Here is a 26,890-nt window from a genome sequence, read left to right on the forward strand (position 1 = left end):
TAAATATTAGGCACATCCAAACCCCACAGGGACATGTTTCTATCCAAGATTCACTAAAAAGTGAGAATACAAGTGCAAACTAACATTCAGAAATAAAATGTGCATTTTATTAAAAACTATCTTACATTTTAACCAATCCTAGGAGTTTTTAGATCACTTCTCTTCACTGAACTCAGAATTATTGCCCCCATTTTCCATCTGGGGTGGAAAACAAACATGCAAAGTTAAGTGATTTTCCACAGACCACACAGCAAGTGATTAGTATCATGGGGATGAATTAATCTTGGGTGTAAATCCATAAAGATTAATGGAGCTCTAACGGGGATTAATTTGGCCCATCATCTCTAAGGATAGCAAAACCAATTAGATGATGTCATTAATCTTCTGGTTTGTAAAGGACTGTTTCTTAAGCAATACTGAAAGAAAGGCAATAAAGCAGGAATGACCAAAGGATCCACTATGACAGATGAATTGGTTGTTCCTTGGCAGAGGATTCGCAGCAGGAGCCTTAAATAGTGACAGCAGCCTGGATATGCCCTCAGGCTCCCATCTCCCATCCTGAGATGCTCTGGGGCAATCATTTATTTGAGGATTGGAGTCAGCCCAGACTTCAGTCACTGATTAGTTTCATGTCTTTTATTAGGGTATGACTTCCATACAGCTGATTTGGAGTCAAATATATTTATCAAGGCCCTGGGAGCCCCAAATCTTTGGAAAATACCAAGTGCTTAATGTCCTATGGAAACTAGCACTTGAAAGATTCATAAATTTTAAAGCTTCCACTTTTGAGTTATCCCATTAGAAAGAAGCCAGTAAGAAGAAATAAATCCAAAACCTGTATAACTGACTTGTGATATTTGGGGAAAAAAATTTTCCTCATTCACTGGTTGTGACAATCCACACTTTCTCATCTTAAATTCTGAAGGTATTTCTGATGCTTGCAAAAGGGTCAAAACTTGCCCAGAGCAGAGTAGGATTGTTTTACAATTTGCCTCAGAAATTTTATTTTAAAAAGAAGAAAAACAGGAATGCTTCTGTTAAAGAGTAATGACCAGCTATAAAAAATGCACACAAAGCAGCAATGAACAGACCAACAAAAACCACAGCTTCCAGACCATGGTTGATGGAATTTATGGAAAAAGAACATCTGTGACATTGGCAAGGTCTAGAATGAGGACACTGAATAGGAGATAGTGAATTTGTGCCTGAAAGTTGTTTGCATTACCTAATAGGTCTGGTGAAAATGTTCCACTAGGATGTTGAAAGCAAAACTTGGCAACAGTGAGAGCATTAAAACCCTACTGCATAGAAGCCTTACATTCAAAATGTAATAATATGCATCAGGTTTTTCATTATTATTATTATGAGAAAGAATATTCTAGCTGTAATGGGGATCTTCCCATCAATAGTTCTGCCTGAGCAAGTGTTTAATGGTCGAGATTTCATAACGGTGAAATTACTTTAAACTCCTTTCATGGGGATGTTCTTGGATAAAATGAAACCTCTTTCCTCATTTTATATGTACTGTAGGAGTTTAAATGAGGTGATGTGCTCGGGCTGGTAGTGCAGCTCCACTCCCGAGGGATGATGTCGTGGCATTCCCTTGCACCCTGTAACAGGGGCAGGGGCTTGGAGGGGCAGAGATTTCCAGCATCCCATTGCACCCTGTAACAGGAGCAGGGCTTGGAGGGACAGGGATTTCCAGCTTCCTTCCCACCCCATTTGCCCCAAGCACTTTTCAGGACTGTAATGACACACTGCTGTAGCTGTGTATGAGCAAAGAACGCTGAAAAGAGACACAGTACAAGCACCTAATGAGGATATGAAAGAAACCTGAATTTTGGCAGGAAGACTTGAGTATAGGAGATGGAGGGGGGATGAGAATGTTTATGAGTCACTGCCGATGATGTGATTACACTTAGGAGTTGGTACTGCTAAGTACTGGTGCACATAAGCCTAGGAAGTATGATGTGGAGAGTTTAATCAGCCAAAAAGAGCAAATGAATGTACCAGGGAATGTTTCTACATGGTATCAGTTATGCTTCAAAAGGATGATGGAAACAACAGGAAATGTGCTTCAGAAAAAACTGTCAACTTAGGCCCATAATATAAAAATAGATAAAGAATGCCTGTTCTAATATCTTCCTTTGACAGATGGATCTAAAGAACTATTCTGAGAAATGCTTCAACACAAGTATATGTTTCCAGAAGTGTTTTCAGGCTATAAAATGAAAATATTTCTGTTTCAGTTTTCTTTCTTTCTTTCTTTCTTTCTTTCTTTCTTTTTTTTTTTTTTTTTTTTTTTTTTTTTTTTTTTTTTTTTTTGACAATTATATTCAGTGGTTATTAGGGGAAGAAATGATAAAAATATTATTTTCATAAGCAGCCATTATATTTAACATTTTAATTTCTAGGAAGAAAGAAAATCGTGTATGTAGGCAGTTGTATTTTGGTAGACTAGCTAGCTTAATGATAATTTCCCTTTTGTTTTAGGCAAGCTTTCTCATTTGTGATTATGGCAAATGGGTAATGATCACATTACCTTTTATCCAAGCTTTCTAAAGTGAAAATTTACCTACAGCACAAATATACCTGCAGTGCTATAAGCACAAGACTACGTAAAGCCAGGCAGTAAATGTAAAACTGTGCAAAAGCAGTGCAAAAAAGTGCAGTAAATGTAAACCTGGTCAGGTTCCCAGCTCTGCTACAGACAAGGTAGGAGCTGGGTACAAGTTCCTTATCTCATCTTCTGCAGCTAATGTTTGTTGTAGAAACAATATAGCAACAAACACAGCATCACAGATATTAGCTTTATGCAAATAAACTTATATTAAAACCCCTATTTATTGATCAGGGGAATAAAATCTTTAATGATGTAATGGGCATCACAGTAAAAATACCTGTGATTCAAACCCAAGTTATTTCATAAAAAATAACTGCACAAAACCAATTACAGCTCATTTAGTTCATATATCTTTGTTGCCTTACTTAAAATACGTGTTCCAGAAATAATGTATGAGTGAAGATACATGCAAATTCATAGTAGCTACTACTTCACAAGTCCAGTTGTAAATCTTTAAGATCTTGGAGAATATCAGAAAAAAAGTAGTGATGGCAACTGCTTCTAAGCACTGTGAAGCTGAGAGAAGCCCAGACTTTGTCCTGTAAACAGTGTCAGCTCTTTGCTGATCATCTGATTAACATGGCCGCTGCTGATTTCACTGGCAAATTAACTCTGGGTGTGTTTTAAGAGCAGAATTACAGGCACCTTGAAATTAATATATTTATAGAAAAATCTTTCATGTTGTAGTTTGAATATATTTGATACTATTCAGAGAATTACTGGGGTCTTGGTTTTAGATTGTAAGTACAACAATGGAAACATTTATTCCTTGGCTTGCATAGACATTTACTGCTCTGTATATGGATTGTGGAGACACAAATGAAAAATTTGGCTTACATCACCAGAGGTGTCATTTTTACCCATTTTATTTCCTATTTACAGCAAATTAACAAATTAGCTCCTCACCACATCCTTTCAAAGAAGCAAGGAGCTTCAGCTGCAGTGGCAGCTTGTTCCCTTCAGAGGTACCATCTCAATCACTTGCTACTATCCCACAGTGCCCAGTGTTACCCTGAGGGATGTAAAAATATCATCCCTTAAAATACCTTGGGAGATTATACTGGCCTGAAGCAGATAGAACAGGTCTGTCCCTGCCAGGTCCCTAAGGAGGGTACCACCTTGAGCCCCATTTTGGAGGGAACACAGTGCTCAAAAAACAGAAAATGGAATTTTGGTGCCCCAGCAATTCAAGACAGATACAATCCCCTTGCTTCAGGCACACAGCTGTCAAGGGAGTAAATAGGAAGATGAGACAGACCATGGGCTGAAGTACATCCCACAGAGTTAGTGTCCTTAAAGCATGAGCAGCTGGTTAATCTGATTAGAGGAGATGGAAAAACATCTTGAGGATGACATGGCCAGGAGGAGAACATCAGTATGCAATAAAAGCCAGATAAGTGCCTGGGTGCACGCATGGCTCAGTGTTGACACCAGAAGATATGCAGGAGGTAACCCAGCATGACCATTCCCTGCACAGCTTTGTGGTACCTCCAAAAGCCACTGTCCCCACCTCCCATGGGTCCCCTGCATGCTTGGGAATTCCCATCCCACACTTGCTGGGCAGTGTGAACTCCAGCAGTATGATAAAAATAGTATTTATTCACATCTAGCTATCTTATCTCTTTATTTTGAGCACAGAAGAACCCACGAGGATGGATTCATCACACCATCTATTATAAACCACTTTTGTTAAAAAGGAAAAATATCTATCTTCTACAAACCCTGGTATTCAATCTCCCAGCTGGATAGCTTCAGATAGCTGTAGAGATCTCAGTGTACTTCTGTCTTTCAATAGCTCCTGGATGTCTGACAGAGTGCTACACTTGGTGTGTGCCAGGATAAAATGTCTTGGCTCTTCAACAGATCTCTTCAATCTTCAGTGTGCCTATTCCACATGATCCAGCATAACATTTTTGTGAAGCTCTCTTCTGAGCAAGGCAGCCACCTCCAAAAGCATCTTTCTACCTGTGCTGTCTCAGCTTCTCACAGTTAATAGTCACATACTATGAAATGCAGCAGTGGGGCTGTCAGAAGGACAGCTTTGAACCTGTTCTTGCTGTGCAGGGCCCAAGTTTGCTCTGTAACACATATAAATTCCCTTGCTGCTGGGATGCCCATTGCCAGGCTCAGGCAGCTTTGTGGGTGCAGTGCTGAGAAGGGAAGGACTGCTGAGGGCAGCAGCAGGACACAGCAGGCACTGACAGCACCTGCCAGGATCACACCTGCAGACCACCAAGCCACAGCCATTTCCTGACAGGTGCTATACTTTCCTACAGGAGAGCTGGTATTTCTAATGTGGGGTAGAAATGCAACCCATCCTTCTGTTTTAAATCTGGCTTGAGGGTATGCTGCCAAATGTAATCTACATAGATTACTCTCTGCATGAACTCCAGTCTTGGATTTTCTTGTCTAGATCTCAGGTGGGGATTACTTTTGTTAATTGGTAAAATAAAAAGATCTATAAGTCTGCTAGGTATGAAATATATTAAAAGAATATTATATTGATAGCTTTTCTTGTTTTTTGGGTTGTTTTTATTCTTACTGACTGAAAGTAGTTATATATAATGTCAAGCTAGGAAGTAACAAATCCTTACTTATTAAAGTAACTTAAACCATTAATGGCATTATAGCTTGCTTTAGATTTGTAGTCCTTTTTTTTTTTTTTTTTTTTTTTTCTGCCACCTGTCTACTTTCCAGTCTGTACTGGAGGAAATGGAAGATATTTTCTATTCTACGGTCAGACTAAGCTAGCCACCACGAACAGGTAATACTTATAAAGAACGTTTATTCTTGTTGTAGTACAGAAATGATACTATCTTACAGTAGTGCATCCAGACCCCAGAAATCATCATTGCACTATCCCTGTCTACTTACTACTTAACAGCAAACCCCCATCACAATTAAAGAAAATTAATTACTTTGTAAATCAAGTTAAAATCCCAGCTGTTATAAAATATAAAGCAATCACCATTTCAACAGCAATGTGGGATTAAGTAATGGAAGAAACAAATGACCTGCACAGAACTCTGGTGCTCCACTGTGGTCTGCCTGGGCTGGCTCCTCGGGGATGGATTTCATGTTCCTCAGCGGTGGCCCTGGAGCAGCTGGTGGGTTGTGTCCGGGACTCAAAGGGCTCTGCATGAGAGGCAGCTGAGTGCCTTCTCTTCTTTTTATTTATGTGGATGTTACAATGGCAGCAGACAGCAATGCATAGACACTAAATTAATTAAGCTGTTTTAAAGCCGCAGCATTAAGGTGATGTCATAAGAACATGCTTAGGATAGCAAGGTCACTGGAAAGGGAGAGTACACCTCCTGCAGTAAAAGATTCTAGTTTGGAGGGCTTGTGTTGGTTGCCTTCTCTGAATTTGTTAATTTTTTTCTCAAACTTGGCACCACTTGGAGAAATACTTTTTCTATCCACTGAAAAATGCTACAGCATCTCTGATTTAAATAGGAGAAGAGCTGCTACACCTGCTTCAATTCTGAGCAATATGGACTATATGCTCCGAACTGCATAAATTAGTTATATTTGGAAACACACAGAACTGGGAAAATATTTTGATGCAAGATAACATAGTTCATCTAATTTATGTCAGACTGACTTTGTGTTTGCATACAAGCATGCCCAGAGAGGCACATGTTGGGCAACCAGAAATCTGCTCATCTTACTGCTTCCATTGACGTGGCATTGCATTGCCATTTAGTATTGGTAGTCTGATTATATTGTACAACTGACTCTAAGGGGTTTTCTTGTCTATTTCTTAAGTAAGCAGTTTTATACAAATCAAGGACAGCAAACAGTTTTTATTTCATCACAGCTTTACAAAACCCCAAAAACTTTAGGAAGACTTTAACAGAAGAAATAAAACAGATGTTGATACATTGCAAACCTAATGGTGTTGTTGCTTCACTCTGAACTATTTTAACTAGGAAATGTTGAGCATCTGAACAGTAGCCATAATCCTCTCATACAGAAGCCTTTTCTACAGCTAGTCCAGAGTAAGAGCAAGCCTGTGTCTTCAGCGTTAATGGGATCAGCTGCAATGAGTAATGCTTTGTGTATGCTAAGGCTGTGATCCTGTACACGTGGTAAAAGATGGCAGTGTTGGTTTTTCTAAGCACTCAGTCCCACACGAGGTGAAGTGAGTCAGAGCATTCGAGATGGATGAGCAGCTCTCAGAAAGGAGCTTTTGTTCCTCATCTCCAGTCTCTAACAGTCACAGTGAAATTGTCTCTACCATCTACCTATTAGCATCAACATCACTGAGGCTCTTTGCATGAAAAATTCTCCCTCATATAAGCAAAGGTCACTCAAGGACTCCCGAATCAGGATTTATTTTATAGCAAGCTTAAAATGACCACACTGATGACCCACCACTGCCTCCCATAAGGAAAAGCTGGAGGCAGCTAGAGACACAAATGGGGATCAATTTTTCTCTGAGAGCTTCACGTTACAACTACTTGTCCTTGTCTGCAGCGTTCATACAAGAAGATGAAGAGAAACATTTCTATTCACACCCTGAGAGTCTCCTACCCTTTCTTTAGCTGTTACTTGTAATTGCAGCAAGAATAATATCCTGAAGGCTTTGTGCTGATCTGCTGGATTTGAACATCAGCCTCTCAACTTACAGTCTCCATGTCCCCCACCGCCAGACAAGTACACACTGTTTTTGCTATCCAATAAAAGCTTAGGAACCTGCATAGATTTTACCACCAATTGCATACAAGGAATTGAATGCAAAATCGACTTGGTAGTCCTGCAAAAGGGGGCACGCTCCACCCTGGTCCGTGGGTGACACAGCCGTGCTGCACAGGGAGCTGCACAGGGCAGTGCGTGCCAAAGAGGGGATGAGCTCTCCTGAGGGTTACTTCTTGTAGCATCTCAGCACTTCAGAGTGCTCCAAGGTTATGTACTAGCTGTGCTTCAATGGTGCGGAAAAGCACTTTCCATTCAAAGTGAATAGTCATCAAAGTAATAGAGAAAATTGTTAAGTGCTGTCAATGGAAACATCTTGGCTGTTTTTATAGATGTGTTAATGGGATGCCCTGCCACAAATCAAAGGGGCTTTGCAGCCCTTTACTTCCAAGTGGTGAACATAATGACAAAACCAAATGTTGTGTTACCAGCTGGTTTTCATTATTGGGCTAAATTGTTGGATTAAGTCGTGATCCTTACAGCTGAAGTGAAAGGATTTTGCCCAGAGCAATGATTAGGATATCAGAAGACGAAATCTCCCTGATCCCTCCAGAGGAGAGGGGAAGCTGGAAGTGGAGGATGTCAGCGAAAAGGGTGTCTGAGGACTCCCATTCCACCCGCCTCATGATGATGTATGTTGGGAGAGTGTATTACTACTCCATGAGACACCTCCCCTCATATCTATCTATCTATCTATCTATCTATCTATCTATCTATCTATCTATCTATTTCTGTAGCTCTACTGCACAGCCAGGCCAAAGGCACTCTGAGCCCTGCACATCTGTAGGGGAAAGCCCAGCACTGCCCTGTATGGATTTTTAGCATCTCCTATCTAGTGCTTCGCAGTTTTATCAATGTAAAAGGCAAAAGTAACATAGACATTGCTGCTAAAAATAGCCACTTATGCCCTGGATGATTCATTTGTTGGTGGGGAGTACCCATAAGTGCTTCTATCTAAACATTCTGTTCCCTGTCTCAGTATCTCCTGTGCCAGCTTGTATATGTCTCTCCAGTCTTGTTCAGGCTGTTTTCCTATGGGTTATATATTCTTTAGCTAAATATGTTAGTTTGTTTATCTCCCTCCATGGCAGCAAGACCCAAGCATTACTTCCTCCTGCTGTAGGAATTTCATAAATAAATCACTGTCTATTTCCCTAGGAGCATGGAGAAAAACAAACAAAAAAAAACCCTCCAAAAAGTCTCCAGAAAACCAAAAACCAAACAAACAAAAACAAAGGCATCACCAAAAAAACCCAGCTCCCCAAAATTAAAAATAATAATAAAATAAGCCCCAACAAACAAAGCCAAGGAATTTCCCCTTTCTTAGGTAGATGTGTTAGAATAACAGAAAGAGGAGTATGCTGCTACACTTCAGACCTCTTTGCATTGCTCTTGTTTACGCAAGTAATAAATAATTGCACTGAATGGCATCTAGAAGTACAGCTAAGGAAGGCTTTATGTGAGAAAGAAAGCTTCATGAGACTTAAATGCCCAGCCCCCAAACATGCCCACTCAGAGTGATGACCAGGTTTTAAATCAGAGTCCTGTAAGTTGTCACGGACTGGGAGGAAATTAAATTGGGCTCTTTGGTGACATCCTTGTAGTTCAAGTGATGATTTATGAATGTGGAACTGAGCTTACTGATAGCCATTTTGAGCTCCTCTCCTCTCCTCTCCTCTCCTCTCCTCTCCTCTCCTCTCCTCTCCTCTCCTCTCCTCTCCTCTCCTCTCCTCTCCTCTCCTCTCCTCTCCTCTCCTCTCCTCTCCTCTCCTCCTTGACATTGTTTATCTTTTGATGTGTAGATTCACTGGTAACTAATAAAACACAGCTGGATTTAATTTTTGCTGCTAAGGCCTGTTTTCTGAGGTATTTAAGTTGCAATAGGATAATTGGGGAATAATGAATGAATCCTTTGGGCAGTTATACATAGCTCATAGAACCATAGAATTGTTTGGGTTGGAAGGAATCTTATTTACCAACAATTTAGTCCCTTCAGTTTACACAAGCCACATAACCAGATTTTTATGTTTCATGGGGTTTTTTTGTAACTAAATAGTATTTTCTCGATACATTCACTGATATTGTTTGGCAGTCACCTCTTTTATTTTTCCCTGTAGGCACAATCTGTCTTTGTTAGGAAACACTGTTACCACTGGCAAAGGCGGTGATGTCTTCAGGCAATCTGCATATAATACTACATGTCCTTACTGAAGCACAACTAGAGATACCAGCAGATTCATCTTCCAGTTTGTAAAAGTTTCCCCAAACATTTTCCCTTCCAACAGCATGTTTATGATTGCACATGCTTAGACTATATGTATTATTTTAACAAGGTAGCTTTGGAAAACTTGTGATTTATCCCTGTTTTCATTCAAGAGCTGGGCATGCACGGTTCCACACTCAAAGAGGAAAATTGTTGGCTCCCAGCAGCCAAAAAGCAAAGCAAGACTCAAGTGCTGCAGTTGCCTCTTAATGAGTAAGCAGCTGAAAATAATACCTCTTACATTTTCTTTGGCAACAGAGCTTATTGGCAATATTTATCCTTCTTTTGAAATTCTCTGTATACTAGCTAGTGCAAGATCTCAGTAAACAACTGGAATACAGACTCTAGTTTGCAGTGCTGTAGCTGGCACCATGTCCAACAGAGCAGCTTTGAAATGCTAATAAATTAATCCATGAGATATTCTGCTCTCTTGTGCATAGTAGTAGATTTTGCAGCTAGTGTTTCTCCTTTCATGTAATCTGAGCCTATCTTGGTCCCACTCTTAAGGCTCCTCACCATCAGCCAAGGCATTAATCTTGAGAATGTGTCCTAAGTCAGTTCCTGGAAAGGCAGTGGAAGTAGGTATCAGTAATATTTTTCAGTTCAACCAGTACATGCCATAAAGATTACATTTGTACAAGGCACAACAAGACAAAGATACACTTGTCAGCTGATGCATTTTTGGATGAAAAATCTTCCAAGAAAAATAACAGATGAGATCTTGATATTTTAGGAGCATGAGTTCAGCCCAAACAGTAGGTTCAAGCTGAGCTCCCTGAAACCAGGAAAAAATATGAGGAATGAGAGAGACTCAACATGAATATTTCCAGATGGGAACTCAAACCACCTCCAGACATCCTGCAACTGATAATTTCTACTGGTGGCAATGACACATAGCACAGTTCAATGGCCTTTAGGGGTTGTGCTTATCCAGTGACGAGCCCTTGGAGTACATCTCCTGCAAGAGTCTCGCTGGGACTGATTCCCAAGTGGTGAAGTAGCAGGCTGTCCCTATGGAGGGCATTAGGAGGAAAGGGCAGTGACAGCTGGGAAGAGGAGCAGTGACCCAAGCCACTCCAATAGAAAAGAACAGAATTAGAAACTATCTGTGAGTTGGGTCCTTAAATCTAGATAATTAATGGCTGAAGAATGGTGCTTTAAACCAGGGCCTTCATTGCCCAAGCCCACAAAATGAACTCTCTAAACTGATCTCTGAACCTTGTGTGATAGTTTTGATGCTGCAGTAAATGAAAAATCATTTTACTGATTGGTGCTCCACATACCTGGCACATTTACCGTAAGTTCTATTCAAATCATGAAGATAATGATTAGATGCCTTTTTGTCTAATTCTTAAGTGAGTAAGTGAACTTCATGGACACCTTTTTTTTTCCACCTTTCTAGAAAAAGAAATCTCTAGCAGTACCTAAAAAAGTTGGTATTTTTTCCCAGATATCATCACTCATGGAGAGTGCAGGCCAGCACACAGGGCAGAAGGAGCATTACCATCCTGTTACGATGCACACCAGCCAAGTCAGGCTGTAGCCTGACAGGGGCCCAGCAGCCCTTCCCAGCACAGCCTCATGGCACTCCCAGGGAAAAGGTCAAGGTCAGTTGTGAAGGGTCAAGCAGAGGTTCTACATTGGTTTCCTAAGTACTTCTCCACACCATCTGTGCACAACACCCCAGCCCAGCCAGCCGGGCTGCCCTCCCTCTGCCAGAGGACTGAATCCTCTCAGGAGGCTGCAGGATAAGCACCAGCGCTTTATCTGCTCATCAATGTCAAGGCTCAGGCAATTGTGTGTACACACAAAAGTGTCAAGTTCACCTGAAAGGTCTGAACGAGCCCTTTTGTCAGAGTTCTGGCACATGTGGTAGGATTTGAGACTCAGGTACCCAAACCTTTGCTCCTCCATGGGAATCTGAACAGTCTGTGGGCTTAAGGTGGCTTAGCAGCCTGTGATTTGCTCATAAGCCAGGAAAGATCTCAGAAGATAAATTCTTAAATGTCATCCTGTGAGACTCATCCTGGTTGGAGCACAGGCCAGCTGGGCCACCCTTTGGCACTGATTGGAGTGAAGTCTAAGCACCTCATAAAATCGGGGTCTGTCCTTATTCAGGGAAACCTTCCTTTTATTTCACATATTTCACATCTATCTAAGGGCACAAAACCCCCAAAACAAAGCCCAAATAAAGATTGAGTTCATTAACTACTAATACTACTCATTACCAGTATTTGTGCAGTAGCATTTGCATGCATGAAACTTCAATACAAATGAAAATATATTCCTCCTTCACATGTTTTATGACCTCATTTATATGCAACATAGCTTGTCAAGAGATGGCAAACAAAAGACCTGGGAGGACGAGGATTTACTCTGGGTAAGCTCATAGCTACAAATGATTTTGAATCATACTAGAATTAAGTAACTTAATGCCACTAATGCCACTGGCACTGCTACTAGCCTTGACACTAGTGAGAGACTTAATCTAAAAGGCTCTTTTGATTTCTCAGAGGCTCCTAATGGTTAATTTCTATTCATTTTCCTTTTTTTATTTCTCCTTCTTTAAGACTTGTCAGGCTGATATGTGAAGGGATCTAATCTAGGCTACACTTAGGTTATGGAAGGCAAGGAGATGAAGAACAAAATAGGAGCAGGGCAGAAAATATATCTTGCAGTTTGTCTGAGCCACTAATATTTGCTAATTGCAATAAATATAGTACTGCACAGAAGCTCCTAATAAGCTTATATAACAAGCATCTTAATGGGATACTGTCAGGTTAAACATTGTGTTTAAAAATATGAATATTCTTAGTAACTCCAAATTAAACAAAACGAAGTTTGACCCCCAAATAATTTTCCCCACTTCATGCCAGAGTCTGAATGGCATTCCACACAACTCAGGCACTGAAAATAGACATGGCTTTATTCTGCTGCTGTCAGGCTGTAGCACACCTAGACCACAGAGGAGAGGACAGTGTAGGGATGTGCCAGGTGGTGCTGGAGATGCAGCTGCAGAGATTGAGGGGCTGTGTTATGTCCTAGATCACCAGGCTGCCTGGGCAGCTCTCATTACCTTTGGCCCAGCCTTGGACTTCCAGGACAGAGACTCTGGTGCTAGCATGAGGTTTGTAACCATGAGACAGCAGCTCTGGGGCTTGCAAGAGGTTTTTTCCTGGCTGTTAGTGGGGCTATGGGGCTGTGGCAGGTCCACCAGGATCAGCCCAGGGGTTCTCACACAGCACTGGATGCAGCTTCATTTTCTTCTTTTAGCACATGACTTAAATGTTTCCATGTTTAGATTACAGGCCTTTCAGGGCACAGTTTAAATCCAGAGCAATGACTACGTTGAGTTTAACTGAAATTGAAAGAAAGAGCATGTGGAAACTTCTTAACAAAGAAGTTTTGTAAACAGTATCTTGATACTATGGTGATGGGTTCTTAGAACCTGCCGACTCCATTTTTCTTTCTATTCAATCAATTATTTTTCTTCCAAACATTCAGATTTTAGTCCTGTCTACATGGCAGTGTTGATTGTACATTTCTGTGCATCTAACAGGTGCCAAGAAAATCAAATTGAGGAATAGCAATGCTGGATCTACTTCTCAGCTGTCTCTCACAGAAAGTGTTGGAGAGGGCCAAATGCCTTTCCCTGCCTTAGTGTTCTCCAGGGGCCTCTGGATGTACTCATTTACCCTGGATTTGGGTAAACCACAAAGGGTGGTCCAAATCTGACAGAAGTGAGAGTGCAATCTGAAGAAAATCCATTCCCAAACCAAAGGGCTCGGCTAGGTTGCATGCAGAAGCAACACCAAGGACATGCTTGAGGTCATGTCCTCTGATGTTTGCATCATCTGCCTGCTGAAGGCTCCCCTTGGTCCTGCAGTCTGCAGTCCTCCCTCTCACCTGGATGAGCCTGAACATGCTGCCTGCAGTAGGAAGAGCTGGACTGTGCTGGCAGCTTGAGTTTTGCCTGTGGATTACAGGAAGTCTGATCCCAAAAGCCTTCAGGGCATGATCACCAGGAGTCTGTTTGTGTAGGAGCAGCCAACCTTTGATGCATCTGGGTGCATCTATTTGCCCTCACCAGAAAGACACTGCAGCAAATATAGGGGGCTGCTGAATTTGGTAGATAGCAAATTCTCCTCTCTCAGGTGAAAATATCCTTTGCTTCTTTTATACTAAAAAAGAAGAGAAAAATACTTCCAAATAACTCACACTCTGGATGGCTTCAACAGAAGCAAGAACAGGCACTTGGAGTGTAATAGAAGGAAGGATTACTGTCATCACATATCATGGACTGCAGGAGGACAAGCCTGATGTGCTGGAAGCTTTGTAAACATCTCAGACTACTTAGGGAATCTGCAACACAAGCTGAAATGTTTGAAAATGTATTTTTCCTAACCCATACATTTCCCTAATGGGTACAGACAATTTCAGGTCTGGAAGAAATCCAGTGAACATGGTGAACTACCATTAAAAGAAGAGCAGATGTAATTGTTTTGTGCCTCCCTCTCCTTCATGGAATGATGCAATATCTCCTAAATTTCACGGGAAGGGAGAAAAAAAAGAAAAAAAGCCTATGCAATGAAATAAGGATAAAAGTTTTATTCCAATTCTCTCAGCCTCCAAGCCTAGGCACAAGCCTATGTCTATACTGCAGCCTCATGGCCTGATTGAGTGTTTTCTGTTTACTTCTTTTTCCAATCTCTTCCGTAAGCCAAAGATAAAGCCAGTACAGCTCCTGCTGGACTTTTGAACCCGTGTTTAAATGGGGTGGAAATAAATCTTAATGAGATTGTCCAGCCTTATTACCTTAAGTAGTATACCCCAAATGAACCCTGCTGAAGGCTGTAATTCTCTTCTGAGGTTTCAGTGACATGAGCAAGTGGATCATATGTCACTATTGTAGTTTGTGTCATCACTGGATACTTGGTAGAATTCCATGTTAATCACAAAAGAACTGGAGAAACACACCTTTATTAAAGATGCACAAATAGCAGAAGATGCTTTCTGTTAATAAGTACAAAGAATTTTCTCATGATCTTCATTGAAAATGGAAAATTACTTCATATTTCTACTTCATGAGTATTCAGACGCAAAAACTTTATTCTCAGGAATTCTTACAGTTGTTTTTTTGACACTCTCTCTTTTTTCTCTGGATAAAATCAAGCTATTTTCAAGACTTGCTGGTGGGCAGAACAAGAAAGGCAGCAGCAGCAGAGCAGGACTCAAAAAACCAAAGAAAGGCCAGAGAGGTCTCAGAGGAAGTGTCTCCAGGGAGCACTGCACTGCAGCAGAGACATCATTTATTTAGGATCTTTTGAGATCCCCATACACAGTTGAAAAGAGAATTTTTAAGAAGTGCTTGCCTTAGGTAACATGTGAAAAAGAAACAAGTGATCCTGAGTCCTTGGAAACCCACAGCAGCATCCCTCAGGGCACAAGGCATGTGCCCTTCACATGAAGAGCATCTGGAGGTCTAGTAGGTAGCAAGAAGAATTCAGTTTTTCCAGCCCTAACCCATGTGGCTGTGCAGCAAATGAAATTTTAACTCACATTGTTCCCACAGCATTCAATGAATAACACCCAAAATGAAGGTCAAGAGAAGAATCTCCTCCTTGTCTAAATTTAGGATAAGGCCTTGAAAGTACAGACAAGGCAGCCAAACATCATCAGTAGCCAGAGAATTTAGATGAGGAAGATAACTCAGTTCTGGTAAGTGGTTTTGGGAAATAATGGAAGGAGAAACAGAGATCTAATAACCTCTAACTGAACTAAAGTTGATCTCCCTCTCTGGGCAGGAGCCTGGGACTGTCTCTGACCATATTCTGAGCTCAGTGAGTAATTAGCACTCCTGCTGATTTTTTGCACCTTTTATAGATATTTGATATTGGCTCAACAAAGAAAAGAAATTCGAGTACATGGGCTCATCAGATGCTATGAACTGTTGAGAGGACAGGGCTGTGACTCATTGCAGGTAACAAGTGATTTTGCACAGGAAAACAAGACCAACCTGCAGAAGTTGTATTGGAGGGTGCCTGCCCAGCTGTGTTCACTCCTTGGCATTCTCCAGGCCTGACTTGTGAGCAGGTTGGCCCATGGCAAGGCACTGTGCTGGCCCTTCCCTGCAAACAGCTCTGTTTGGGATTATTCTGAGAACACAGAATGGTGGCACAGAGCAGCTGCTGGGGTGGACTTGGGGCCCTGCTGGGATGAACTCCTGCCACAGCCTTGTCTCTTTCTCTGGGTGACTCATTAAAACATCCGGTTGCCTCCAGTTCTCCACTGTCCCTCAAGGCAACCTTATTAACAAGGCAGGTTGTCAATTGAGCAATCATCTCAGAACAAGGAAATAATTAAAGATTTGGCACTATTATCTAGGATAACTCAGCTGCTGAACTTCATTGGGAAAAGGAAACAAATGCATATGCTCAACTCTTTTCTGTGGGAGAAAATAAAATCTGCTTAGTACAAACAAGTATTTTTTAATCCTGTATCATCCCCTAGGACAAAATGGAGATGTTCAGCTCCTGGGCTGCCTTTGTCTCATAGCCAGAGAGTGATGAGCTTTCTCACTAATCTTGGAGTGCTCCTCTGCAGGGACACCTGACCTTGGGAATGAAGGACATGGCACCGGAGCACGGTGCTGCTCCAGGAACTGGCTTTGTCTTTTGAAAGTCCAAAGGCAGAACGAGGCAGGGAGATACCCTTGCTCAGGATCTGATGGTCTCTCTGCATCCCCAAAGCCCAAAATGGTGCTGGGTCCTTGCTGGCGTTGGTTATGCTTTGATTGGCCTGAACAGGGAAACTCCTACATAGGGAGTGAGACTCACCATGCCTCAACAATAATGTGTCACCTGGTCAATTTTCAGTGGTTTCCTCCTTCCAGTGTAGTGGGAGAACAGAGAAGAGCTGCCATTCCTCCCACTCTACTGGACATCAGAGTAGGCAGGGAATAGTAAAGGACAGCAAAAAGACTCTCCAGCTCCTTTGTGTGCCAGGATGCTCCCCAAAGATCTAGAGAAACCAAATAATTGTAGGAGAGGAGTTTGCTGAGAAAACAAACACTCCTCCTGTGAAAAACTGTGAGCAGATTGAATGATTTCCCTGGAGTTTTCCAATTTTTTCATTAAATGACTCAAAATGAAAACATGCAGAAATGTGGTTGGTGTTTAAAAAGACAGCTTTTGTTAGAGAAATATTATTCTTCATCCTACATGTGTGAGCACTGTATGCACCAGTCTGCCATATGTGCTCCAGACATTGCATATTCTCTCACACTTTCCCACATGATGCTTGACTACCTGACCAAAACATCTTTGCAGAAAAAATTCCCACTCTCCAGTGGGGAGATAACAAGTCCCATATGTTGCTGACTGGGTGAAAATGGACAGTGCATAGACATTTTGACAGCCACCAAAAAATTATGACCCAAGAAACCTGGCTTTAGGAAAAAAATACATTAAAACAAGTCTTAAGAGGCTCATGATAAACATCAAAGAGTTGGCAGCACTAAGAATAACCAAACAGTTTAGATGAGATTTCCCAGATAAGTTGTTTCCATTTCATCAATGCACTGTCTGGTTTTGAACAGTTATGCCTGAATATACCATTTGGAATTTATGATAGATGCAGGAAATAATAGCTTCCTTCTCAAAATCCTTTCCACATGTGATCCATATGCCTCCAGCACAAAGAGATTGTGATATCATGCCAAAGTCATATGGGTATCAGAAAGCCAGCTGACTGTCATAGCAACCAGATGAACCTGGGAACCTCTGATTTGAGATAATGAACTGTAGAAAATGACAGATTTAGTGTCCCAAAACCAGCCCTGTGTCAGAATTGTTTCTGTGTAAGGCTATTGACATTGCAGAGCATCTCCAAGCAATTGGAAATATCAAGTTACAATTATAACAAGTATACTTATTGCTGGAGATCTAGTTATGAGGTGTCTGAGTATCTGTATTTTATGACCTACGTGTTTCCAATATGCTGTTTCTCATAATATCCCAGCTTCCCTTGTTGAAGATATTGAACATGGTGAAGTACACCATTCCAGAAAGATAAAGGACAATTTCAGGTAAAGTTAGCTTGAAAAGTTCTGCTGGGAACTGGATTGCATCTGTGCTTCAGCTGCAGAGCAGCTCTTTACAGGAGAAGAGTTGGTCCATGGAGCAACTGTGAGAACCCAGGTCTTCCCAAAGGGTCACTGATGGCATGTTCCTCATCTCCTCATAATGGACCAGAGACCACAGGTCTGATTTATGGACATGCCTAGTGCTCACAGCTGCCAATGAAGTCTGAATATGTGAAATACAGTGGTATACTGGGTGCTCTGAAAGAAGAGCTCCTTGGCCTCTCCTATTACACAGCCACAGCTCTGGGAGCTGTTTTTGGCTTAATCTTGATGTGCCTCAGTCTCTCACATATAAACTCTGAATAATTCTGCACTCACGGCTCTTTGTGTGACTTATTGCTGAGTCATATCCAGCAATGTTTCAGAAGGGGAAATACAAAACCTTCACTAAGTTTTAATTAGTGCAAATATAAATACATTTCTCTGAGCAATTGTGCTGGGACAAAGTATGACTAATGCCTGGTGCTTCCCATGCAGCATGAATGTTTGCTGGCAGGGCCTCACCCAGCAAATCCCACCAACCACAGAATACAGGGCTCAGGCTGCTGGTCTAAGGAATACAACTGAACTGACCTAGCCACAGTTTGTACTGATGGGTCAGGGCGATAAAGGTATTTCTGAGATTTTTGAGAGCTGTGATCCTAATTCATTGGACTGAAGGGAAAGGCTCCTCTTGATTTCAGAGAATCTGGGTCATGCTCCCAAAGCATGAGTGGGAGATATGCAAATTTTGAGTTTGACCTGAACTCAGGTCCTTCATAATCACACGATCAAGTGCAACCTGAGATGCCCAGCTTGCTGTCACAGCTTTAGATTTTTGAGTCCCTGCCAAAAATTACTCAGGTGTTCGGATGTTTTACACACCGGTCTTTTTGTTGTGTGTGGGTGCTTTTGTTTCATTATTTCTTTTATTTCTTCATTTCCTCAGCAGATCTCTTCAGGCAAGTTGTCTGGCTGCAGGAGTTTTCTCTGGTTCAACAGCAAGGATTTTACCATTTTCACAGCAGCTATATTAGTCACTGGGAAGTGTTCTGGGTGTACTGTGTGATTGCAAAGCCAAAGCATATCCTGCAGTTCCACAAGGAACACATCACAAAGGATAAGTGTGCAAGTGTGTATTTATCTGTAAGATGGGTGAGAACCACAAGAAATGCCAAGTTTGCAAGTACTGTCTATGGATTTATGAACCTTTCAAACATCTCTCCAAACTTAAGTTCATGCCTTCATAATACCTGGTGGGGATGAGCCTGTTTTCTCCCAAGGAGTACTGAAGTGGTGGAAATGTGAGCCATACAAAGAGTGCTGAGAGCAGTGATGTGGGCCTGGGGGGTTCCTGCCTGGCCAGTGTGGAAAAGCTGCGCCAGATAAATCAGCCATTGGCACCTCTCTGAAATGCTCCCTATTTTTTATGAAGACAGCATTGTACTTCCCAAAGCCTTCTTGGAATTTGTTGTGATTCCTCAAGGGTCACAACCATTTTACTGAGCCTGGTTTGGAGTCCTCCGAGGAAGGGCTTGCTTTTCTTCCAAGAGCAATTTGTGTGATTGACAGACCGTGTGCAGAACCAAAGAGCAGCTATGACCAGTCCCCCTGTGCCCTGCTGACTCAACGGTGACTTCAGCTGCTCCATGAAACCCAGGACTCCTTCAGGGAACTGATCCTGGGCACTACTAATATGTCCATGCCCACCACCTGGCACTGGTCAGGAGCCCTTTCCTCCCCCCCAGAGTTTCTTTCCTGCAAGGAAGAAAGCATTTGGGGGATCTTGACAGCCTTTTATGTGAGTTTTAGAGGAGGTCTGAGATGTAAAGTAATCCTTAATGTTACAAATTTAATTGTAGAAACCACTAGTGAGTGGGGAGGGAGCTGATCATAGTCTGTAAGGAAAGAAATAACAGGGACAGAGAAGAAACTGAATATGATCATGAGAGACTGGACACTCACCAGGTTTTTGGGAGGGCACACTTGGGCATTCAGTTTGGAGTCTGAATGGCAAAGGAAGGGAAGGGGGCCCCACCCTCTAAATTACTGCCTGTATAACAGGTCTAGTGCAAGAAAAGGCTCCAGACATTGTTAAATGCAATTGTGGCTTCTAAATACTGATGGCTTAACACAGAATATGTTGGAAATACTGCAGAGTTTATGAGGGATGGAGGAGAGGAGGAGAAAAATCACACTCGTTGTTTTTTGCATGCCTTAAGTTACTGTAAACATCATGGAATAGGACTGTTCAGAAATGTGCTGTGCAGTGCTCTTGCTCACAGACCCTGGGACAAACTACAGCTTCCAAGTATTTCTGCAAATAAGGAAAATCCTCCCATTGGGGGAGGAGGGAGGATCACTTGGGAAAGATGCAGCATCTTCTGTATTTCCTAACTAGATCCTTAACCCCCATCTCAGCAGCAAATATTCATGCAAACTTCTACTGCTTCTACTGACTGCCTGAAAGAGCTCTCCTCCTTCAGCACCCCTCCTCAAAGAAAAAACAAACAAACAAACTGTGCTAATATAAGTATGTGAAAGTGGGGCAATTTTATTTGACAGGAGTAGTGCTCATGCATGTGCTGGGTCATGGTTTTTTGTCACAGAAATGTACATGAGCTCTATTTTATTCCCAGTAGCTGTTTAGACACAGCCCAGCATGGGAGCTGGAGGTCTTGCTCACTAACAGCCTCTCTGGCTGAGATAAATGGACTTCCCATGACAGTGCAGAATGTGTTGAATTTCAGGAAATCTAAATTCCCATATTTTTCTGGGATATCCTAATTCTGAAAACATCAATTTTATCAACTGGCTCCAGTCTGTCTTAAAGACATGTTTGAAATATGTAATTTTAGCTCTGAAAGGAAGTGTTTAGCTAAAGAGTCAGGAACATACTTCAGATAAAATGCCTACTGAAACAAGGCAAATAAAACTTTGTGAGGAATTTTAAGGAAATTCGGTTGCATTTGCATGCCACCTGCTGCAAAACAAGCTACATCGATTCTGTTTCTTCCCTTCTCAGCCCTGTTGCAGTAAATAACAGAGAAAGTATGCATATATGAGACTCCTGGTGTTCTTCTTCAGCATTATAATCTTCATCTGTTATGGCTCAATACCCTGTGTTATTTCAACAGTGGTGTTATCCACAAGAAGTTACCCATGCTATTCAAAGTCAGTCTGTGGCTGAAAGGGGAAAGAAAGAAAAGAGGCACTTAAAGAAGCTTTGCATGACTTCAGAGATTTTTCTGAAGTCAAAAGGTTTGTGTTAAGAACCAGAACCATCATGACTCATATATTCCTAATCAAAATGCTGGGTGCGTGAAAAGCTGTTCAGTCGTTCAGAGACTGAACTACGACTCCTTACAAGAGGAAAATAATGCACACAAGGGGAAGCACTTAAATAATTGATGTGCTTTTCTTTTATCTGCTTGTAGGAGTGACAAGAAATCCATGTAGCTGGCACTAATGGATAGCATCTGTATGTCAATAATTGCTAATGAGGAAGAAATAGGAGAGCATTTGTCCTGAAGTGACTGATCTTTCTTTCTTTATCTCCCTGTGTTACAATGGGAAATTATAAGTGCAAATTTTAGAATTCTGTTCATTTTCAAATGCCTTTTTTGATATGAATTCAATCCAAAATTACTGTACCCTTGCTTACATGTAATCTGCATTCTGGCATTTTAGATCCTTTTTTAATATCTTCTGTACTACAATGAAACAACAAAATAAAACTTTGTTTGCATCACATGTTTCATTTTCCATTCCACAACAGTGAAAGGGCGCAGCCATGCTGGAACCGAACAGAAACCAGTAATTTAAAAACACCCAATGCTTTCATCATGAAAAATTGCATAACCATTTCCAGCACTGAAGTAGGATACTCTTACTGAATACAGTCTCTTGAAAAATTATTGGTGTATCAAGCCGTTCATATCCAGCTATTTAAGTCAAAGATTGTATTCAGCCATTCCCCCCAAGTTGCTTTTCTCAGGGAACAATTACGCAGCTGTTCCTGCTGCATTCTTGTGTAGGCTGAAAGCAGCCTAAAAACTCTGGCACTAATTTCCTGTAACTACAAAGTGCAGTTCCTCAGGTTGTTCATGAGGCATACCCTTTGCAAAGCAGTACATACACTTGACACTAATATTGTGCTTTGGCTAAACTTATTTATAGCCATGTGCATGTGTATACACGGGCACATGCACAGGGCTGTAGGGTTTGTGTTAGAAGCAGGGCTCTGGATTGCAGCCACATTGCAGTGCTAATGATATCTGTCACTGCACCGACTTTTTTGTAGCTGTATTATCTGGCTGCATTCAAAACCAAGGATTTTAGAAGTACAGTTCCAGCTTTGCTATGCTCAGTGGATTCAGCAAAGGGGCACTTCTGCACTAGTGAACACTAATAAGTGTACTGGAAAGTTTGATGACGATTTTTTGCAACTCTTTTTTATGGAGTGTTAAGTTTTAAACTGCTAAAGTTTTAACTTTGACCTAGCTAGTCAAAGAGCAATAGCCACAAAGAGAATTGTTTCAAAATTCCTTGACATGAAAAGCAAGATGTCAACAACTAGTTCACTAAGATTGCCTAATAACTCTGAGGAGCACCACCATTTTTCTCCTCACTGCTGATTTTGTGCATATTTTTATATGCATATATGCATCCACACATCTGTAAGCACAGGAGCCAGAATATTTTGCAAGGTCTGAGAAGCAGGTGTCCCTTGGGACAGGTTGGTTGTGCCTGGCCTGGAGCAGGCCTGGAAGCAGGGCAGGGCAGCATGGGAGAATTATTGGGGAAACAGAGGGAAATAAACCTTTGCTCTGTGTATGCTGGCACATTTCTGATCCACATCTAAACGTCACTTTAATTTTCATTCCTGCCCATAGAAAATTGCTTCCTTCCCTCAATGCATCCATGAATGTTTTTCTGGCAGAAAACTCGAAGGTCCTTTCAGCAACAAAGGTAATTGAGATATCAGTAACTTCTGCACACAAGATGCCATGCACTCTCAATATCAGTTTCATCATTAATATCAGATGCCAGCTGATACTGATACTGTCACCCTGAAATACCCCACCCCCAACTCAGAGTGCTTAATAAGCAAACTGGGGCCAGGCCCTTAAAATCAAAGCCTGGAGAAGCGAAACTTTGCTGGTTAACAGTTCACTCATTTGAGCAGGTAAGCAGGAAATACTCATTTTCATGAGCTGAAATACTCATCTTCATTTTAGCTGACAGCAACAGCCCAGGGAACTGTGCATGGTGCAGCTCACTCTGCACCATATACATAATTTATATTTTTCCACTCTAGTTATGAGTGCGCCGTTTTGGACTTGGGATTTGCTTTGCAAAATGGAAGCAGAAAGAGGAGGAAAAAAGAAAAACACTGCAACAGCCTTCTCCTTCTCCACTGCATTTTTAGCCCAGGACCTCAACCTTGATGCACAGCCTTCACAGACCAATGGAACAGGAGTGCTACACAGTACATATTGTATATACATGTGAAAAGATAAATGCTTCCCATGGCAAAAGAAAAAAATAAATAAAAGGTGTTTCCAGCAGTCCATCTCTTTATTAATAAAATGCCTTGGCAGAGAATTAGACTATCATTTTGACAAGAATTTCCTTTTGTACAGGCAGCCTAGATAATATTTACAGTTCCTAGAGAAGTTTTTTAAAAAGCAGCTGAGAAACCTGCTTCATGCTGACACGCTCTTCTGCTCAGTGAAGTTTGACAGATACAGCCTTATGCTCTAGCAAACGATTCCTTCCCAGGTACAGGCAGAGTGTGCAATCCACTTACTTTAAAAATAATGTACATTTCTGTTTCTTTCCAGCAAATCAACCCTTTGCATTACATTTATCTGCCCTTGCTGTGTCCGTTACCATCCAGGAAGGTTTATCAAAGAACAAACAGGGCACGCACACAGTGCCCGGTCCTGCAGCAGCCATCCCCACAAACTCTCCTTAGTGAGCTCAAGCCTGCACACATCGGTACCATCATCCCTACGGATACCGACACTTCAGTCCCTCTGTCTGAATTCCAGAGCCCTTCCTCCTACCCAGCCCCTGCGCCTTCAGAGAAAGCCCAGGCATTACCACCCTCGCCAGCCCTCCAGCAGGGCTCGGGAGGCACCGCACCAGCATCTGCAGTGCTTTCAGGGAGTTTCTCCTCTCCTCTCCCTGCGGCGGCTCCGGCTCCCTTCGACAGCAAAGCGGCTTCGCGTGTGACTTTGCAATCTGAGAATGTGAACCAGGCGGCAGGACACCGGGGTAAATATAAATCTGGCGCTTACCCACAGGCAGTCCCTCGCAGTCTGACATCGTGAGAGAAGTCCTCCTCACCGGGGGCTTGGGAAAAACCACTGCAGGACCGCAAGGGCAGGTCCTTCTCTGTGCGAAGGCAAGGGGGGAAATATCTAACAGTTTACAGCCACCCTTCTCCTGCACTCCGCATCTACCCACCCAGAGAGCTGTAGCAACAGTCCCGTCCCTGCCTTCTCATTATGGGATGCAAAGATAAGAATGTGCTTTTGTGCCAAAAGAGTGTGCTATTGGTGGATAAATTTGTTGTCATCCCTCCCCTTCGCAGAGTTTCCTCTTTAATGTCACAGAGGCACATTACCCTGTCGGAAAGGCCATCGAATATTTATGAAACGGCTTTTAAGAGCTGAGCCGCAGATCTACGCGGGAGAACAGAGCTAATTGCTGTGCGGTGGGGTCGGGGCTGGGAGCCACCCTGCAGGGCTCTCCTGCTTCCCGGGGGGCTGCGGGGGGAGCTGGTGGGCTGGGGATAGGCTCTGACATCTCGCTCTGTGCCTTCTCTCTCTGCAGGGTCCGGGTACAAACCCTGCTGGGAAGGGGGCAGAAGCCGGGGTGTATCCCTTTAAGGAGGAAGGGGAAAAAAAGGTCTTTGTTTATATTGTAATATCTGAGAAATTGTTTTGTGACAGTGTTACCAAAGGCTGTTTCATAGTTTATATTAATATCATGAGTGCAGATTTCTCTGTAACTTCATGACTTTTCTTGCTTATAACATGCCACTTTAATGCCAGTTTAGTAGCTGCTCCTGCAACTTGTTTTTTTAATCTTCGAAAATGTTTATGTGGGATTTGCTTGATATGAAATTCCCAGACTCCCACAGCCCGTGGAGAGTCCCCTGCACATTGGTGTGCTCATTAGGCACCTTAATGAAGTTCAGGCAAAGGCTCTGGCAGCGTTAGAGCCAGGCTGGGCTTGGCAGAGACATGTGCAGGACCTGGTGGGAGCCTCAGAACCGGGGGGGGGGGGGGGGGGGGGGGGGTGTGCTGATTTGCTGCCACTTTTTCTCCTGGGAACAGCCAGGAACAGTCTGGGCTCTGCCTGACTCAGACCTTTCGTGTCTGAGCCCTTGACAAATGTGGAGGGTTTGGACCCAGAGCCGGAGGGAGGGCTGGGAGGAGGCAAGGGGGGCTCCCTGGGGGGTGCTCTGGGAAGCACTTTCAGACCATGTGGCCAGAGACAGCCCCTGGGGGAAATGAGCCATCGGGAATACCTTTTCTCAAAATGCCCTGAAGAAAAAAAAAAACATAAATTACATTAATTATCCTAGGAGCTCAGAGTGCCCAGCATCTGTAAAAAAATTGGGCTGTTTTTACTCAGATGCCTCAGTCTAAGCACCCAAAGGCTGACACTGCTGGCTCTGCCTGAGCTCTCTCTGAAGAGAAGCTTTTTAATTCTCTGCTGGTTACTCAGCAGCACAGCTAACCATGGATTCAATTCAGGATGTCAGGCCTCTGACTAAGAAGCAAAAATAGCTGCAAAAGTAGATTGTGACATGTTCCCAAAACCATTCCTCGGGTTGCCTACACAGGGTTGGGCAAGCAGAGCCAGAAGTGTCGGGTGGCCACTGGGGCTGGCCAGCGTGAGGATCTGTTGGCACAGCTCCGTCAGGGCAGCCCTTGTCAGTGCCTCCTTCTTCATCTGCTCATGCAACACTCATGGAGATATTCACTGCTGTAAGGCTCACCTGGAGGGCAGCTCTGAGGAGGAGCAGAGCCTCAGGCTGTGCTCTCTGCCAAAGAGGCTGTACAAGGAGGAGAAGTGCAGGGCATCAAGCCTAACCTCTCTATCCTGCTGCCGCCCACAGACCCAAGGAGTGGCCACTAGCTATTCTGACAGTCAGGGAGATGTCTCTTCTTGATGTTTGGGAAAGGAAAGAGGCCTATGCCAGACTGGGGGACTTTTCTTGCAGTGTCATCTGACTGCAGAAACATATTGCTCCAATGTGTGAGAATCAAAGCTTTCTTAGCCTTTCTTGCAGGCTCCCAGCTCTGCAAGCATTTATGTGCCAATTTAACTTCAAGCCCCACTGAAGTTCCTGGAACTGCTCACAGTTATAAACACATGCATAAGTATTTGGAGGATTAAGGGCTCACCATTCCTCCTTGTATTTGGAGCAAACAGCTGCAGCTGGTTTTGAAGTTACTTCTTACAGCTGTGTGCTGGTGCTTCTCCACTGAAGTTTAGAGCCCTCTAGCAGAGCTGGACAAGCGCCTGCAGGGAAGGCACGCCAAATCCCAGGCTGGTGTCTCATCTAGCTCATCCTCCAGAGGAGTTTTAGAAGCCTCTGCCTCAGTGACCCCCATTACATTGTCCATGGCCATGTCTGCTGCAGGTGGTCAGCATCATCTGGGAGAAGGGCAAAGAGGACAGCTGAGAAAAACTGAGGGGGAAGGACAAACGCATCTTAAACAATTACAGCAAAGTTGGCAAGAGCTCACCTGCCAGAGCCCTTACTCGAATTTGGTCTTGGGAGAGCTCTTCAGTGAAACACTAAAGCAGGTCAAAAGTTGAACAAATCAGACCTAATTCTTACAATTCACAAACAAACACCTTCTTTTGATGTGGATACTTCAATCAAAAAATTAGCTTTGGTCCCTGGATACTTTAGTTATAATGGTGGGTTTTGATAAATTATAAGACTTTTTTTTTTTTCTTTGATTAAAACAGAGTATTTCTTTTAGCTTCCCCCATTACTCAGCCTGAAAAGAGAAGAGCCATGTTTGCTCCTGGAAAAAGGCCAAACCTGGAAAATTTAAGTCTGACAGAGAAAGTTTCAGGCATTTATGAGTAACCCTGGTGTCTGTCATGGCAAAAAGGCAAAAGTCAGAAATTTAAATAAACAATAAATGGT

The 26,890-nt window shown here is 42.5% G+C and overlaps 1 protein-coding gene across 1 annotated transcript in view; it reads right to left on the minus strand.

The window, feature by feature from the left end:
* EML1 (EMAP like 1) overlaps window positions 1-24,196 on the minus strand; it is a 120,567-nt gene extending 96,371 nt beyond the window's left edge. Inside the window, exon 1 of the mRNA XM_083864524.1 lies at window positions 24,012-24,196. Coding sequence (XP_083720650.1) covers window positions 24,012-24,039 — 28 coding nt within the window. The 5' untranslated portion in view covers window positions 24,040-24,196. The remainder of the gene's footprint in view (window positions 1-24,011) is intronic.
* Between the last annotated feature and the right edge of the window lie 2,694 nt (window positions 24,197-26,890).

The sequence above is a fragment of the Zosterops lateralis genome (genome assembly GCF_965231275.1).
Source record: "Zosterops lateralis genome assembly, chromosome: 6".
NCBI classification, from domain to species: Eukaryota; Metazoa; Chordata; class Aves; order Passeriformes; family Zosteropidae; genus Zosterops; species Zosterops lateralis.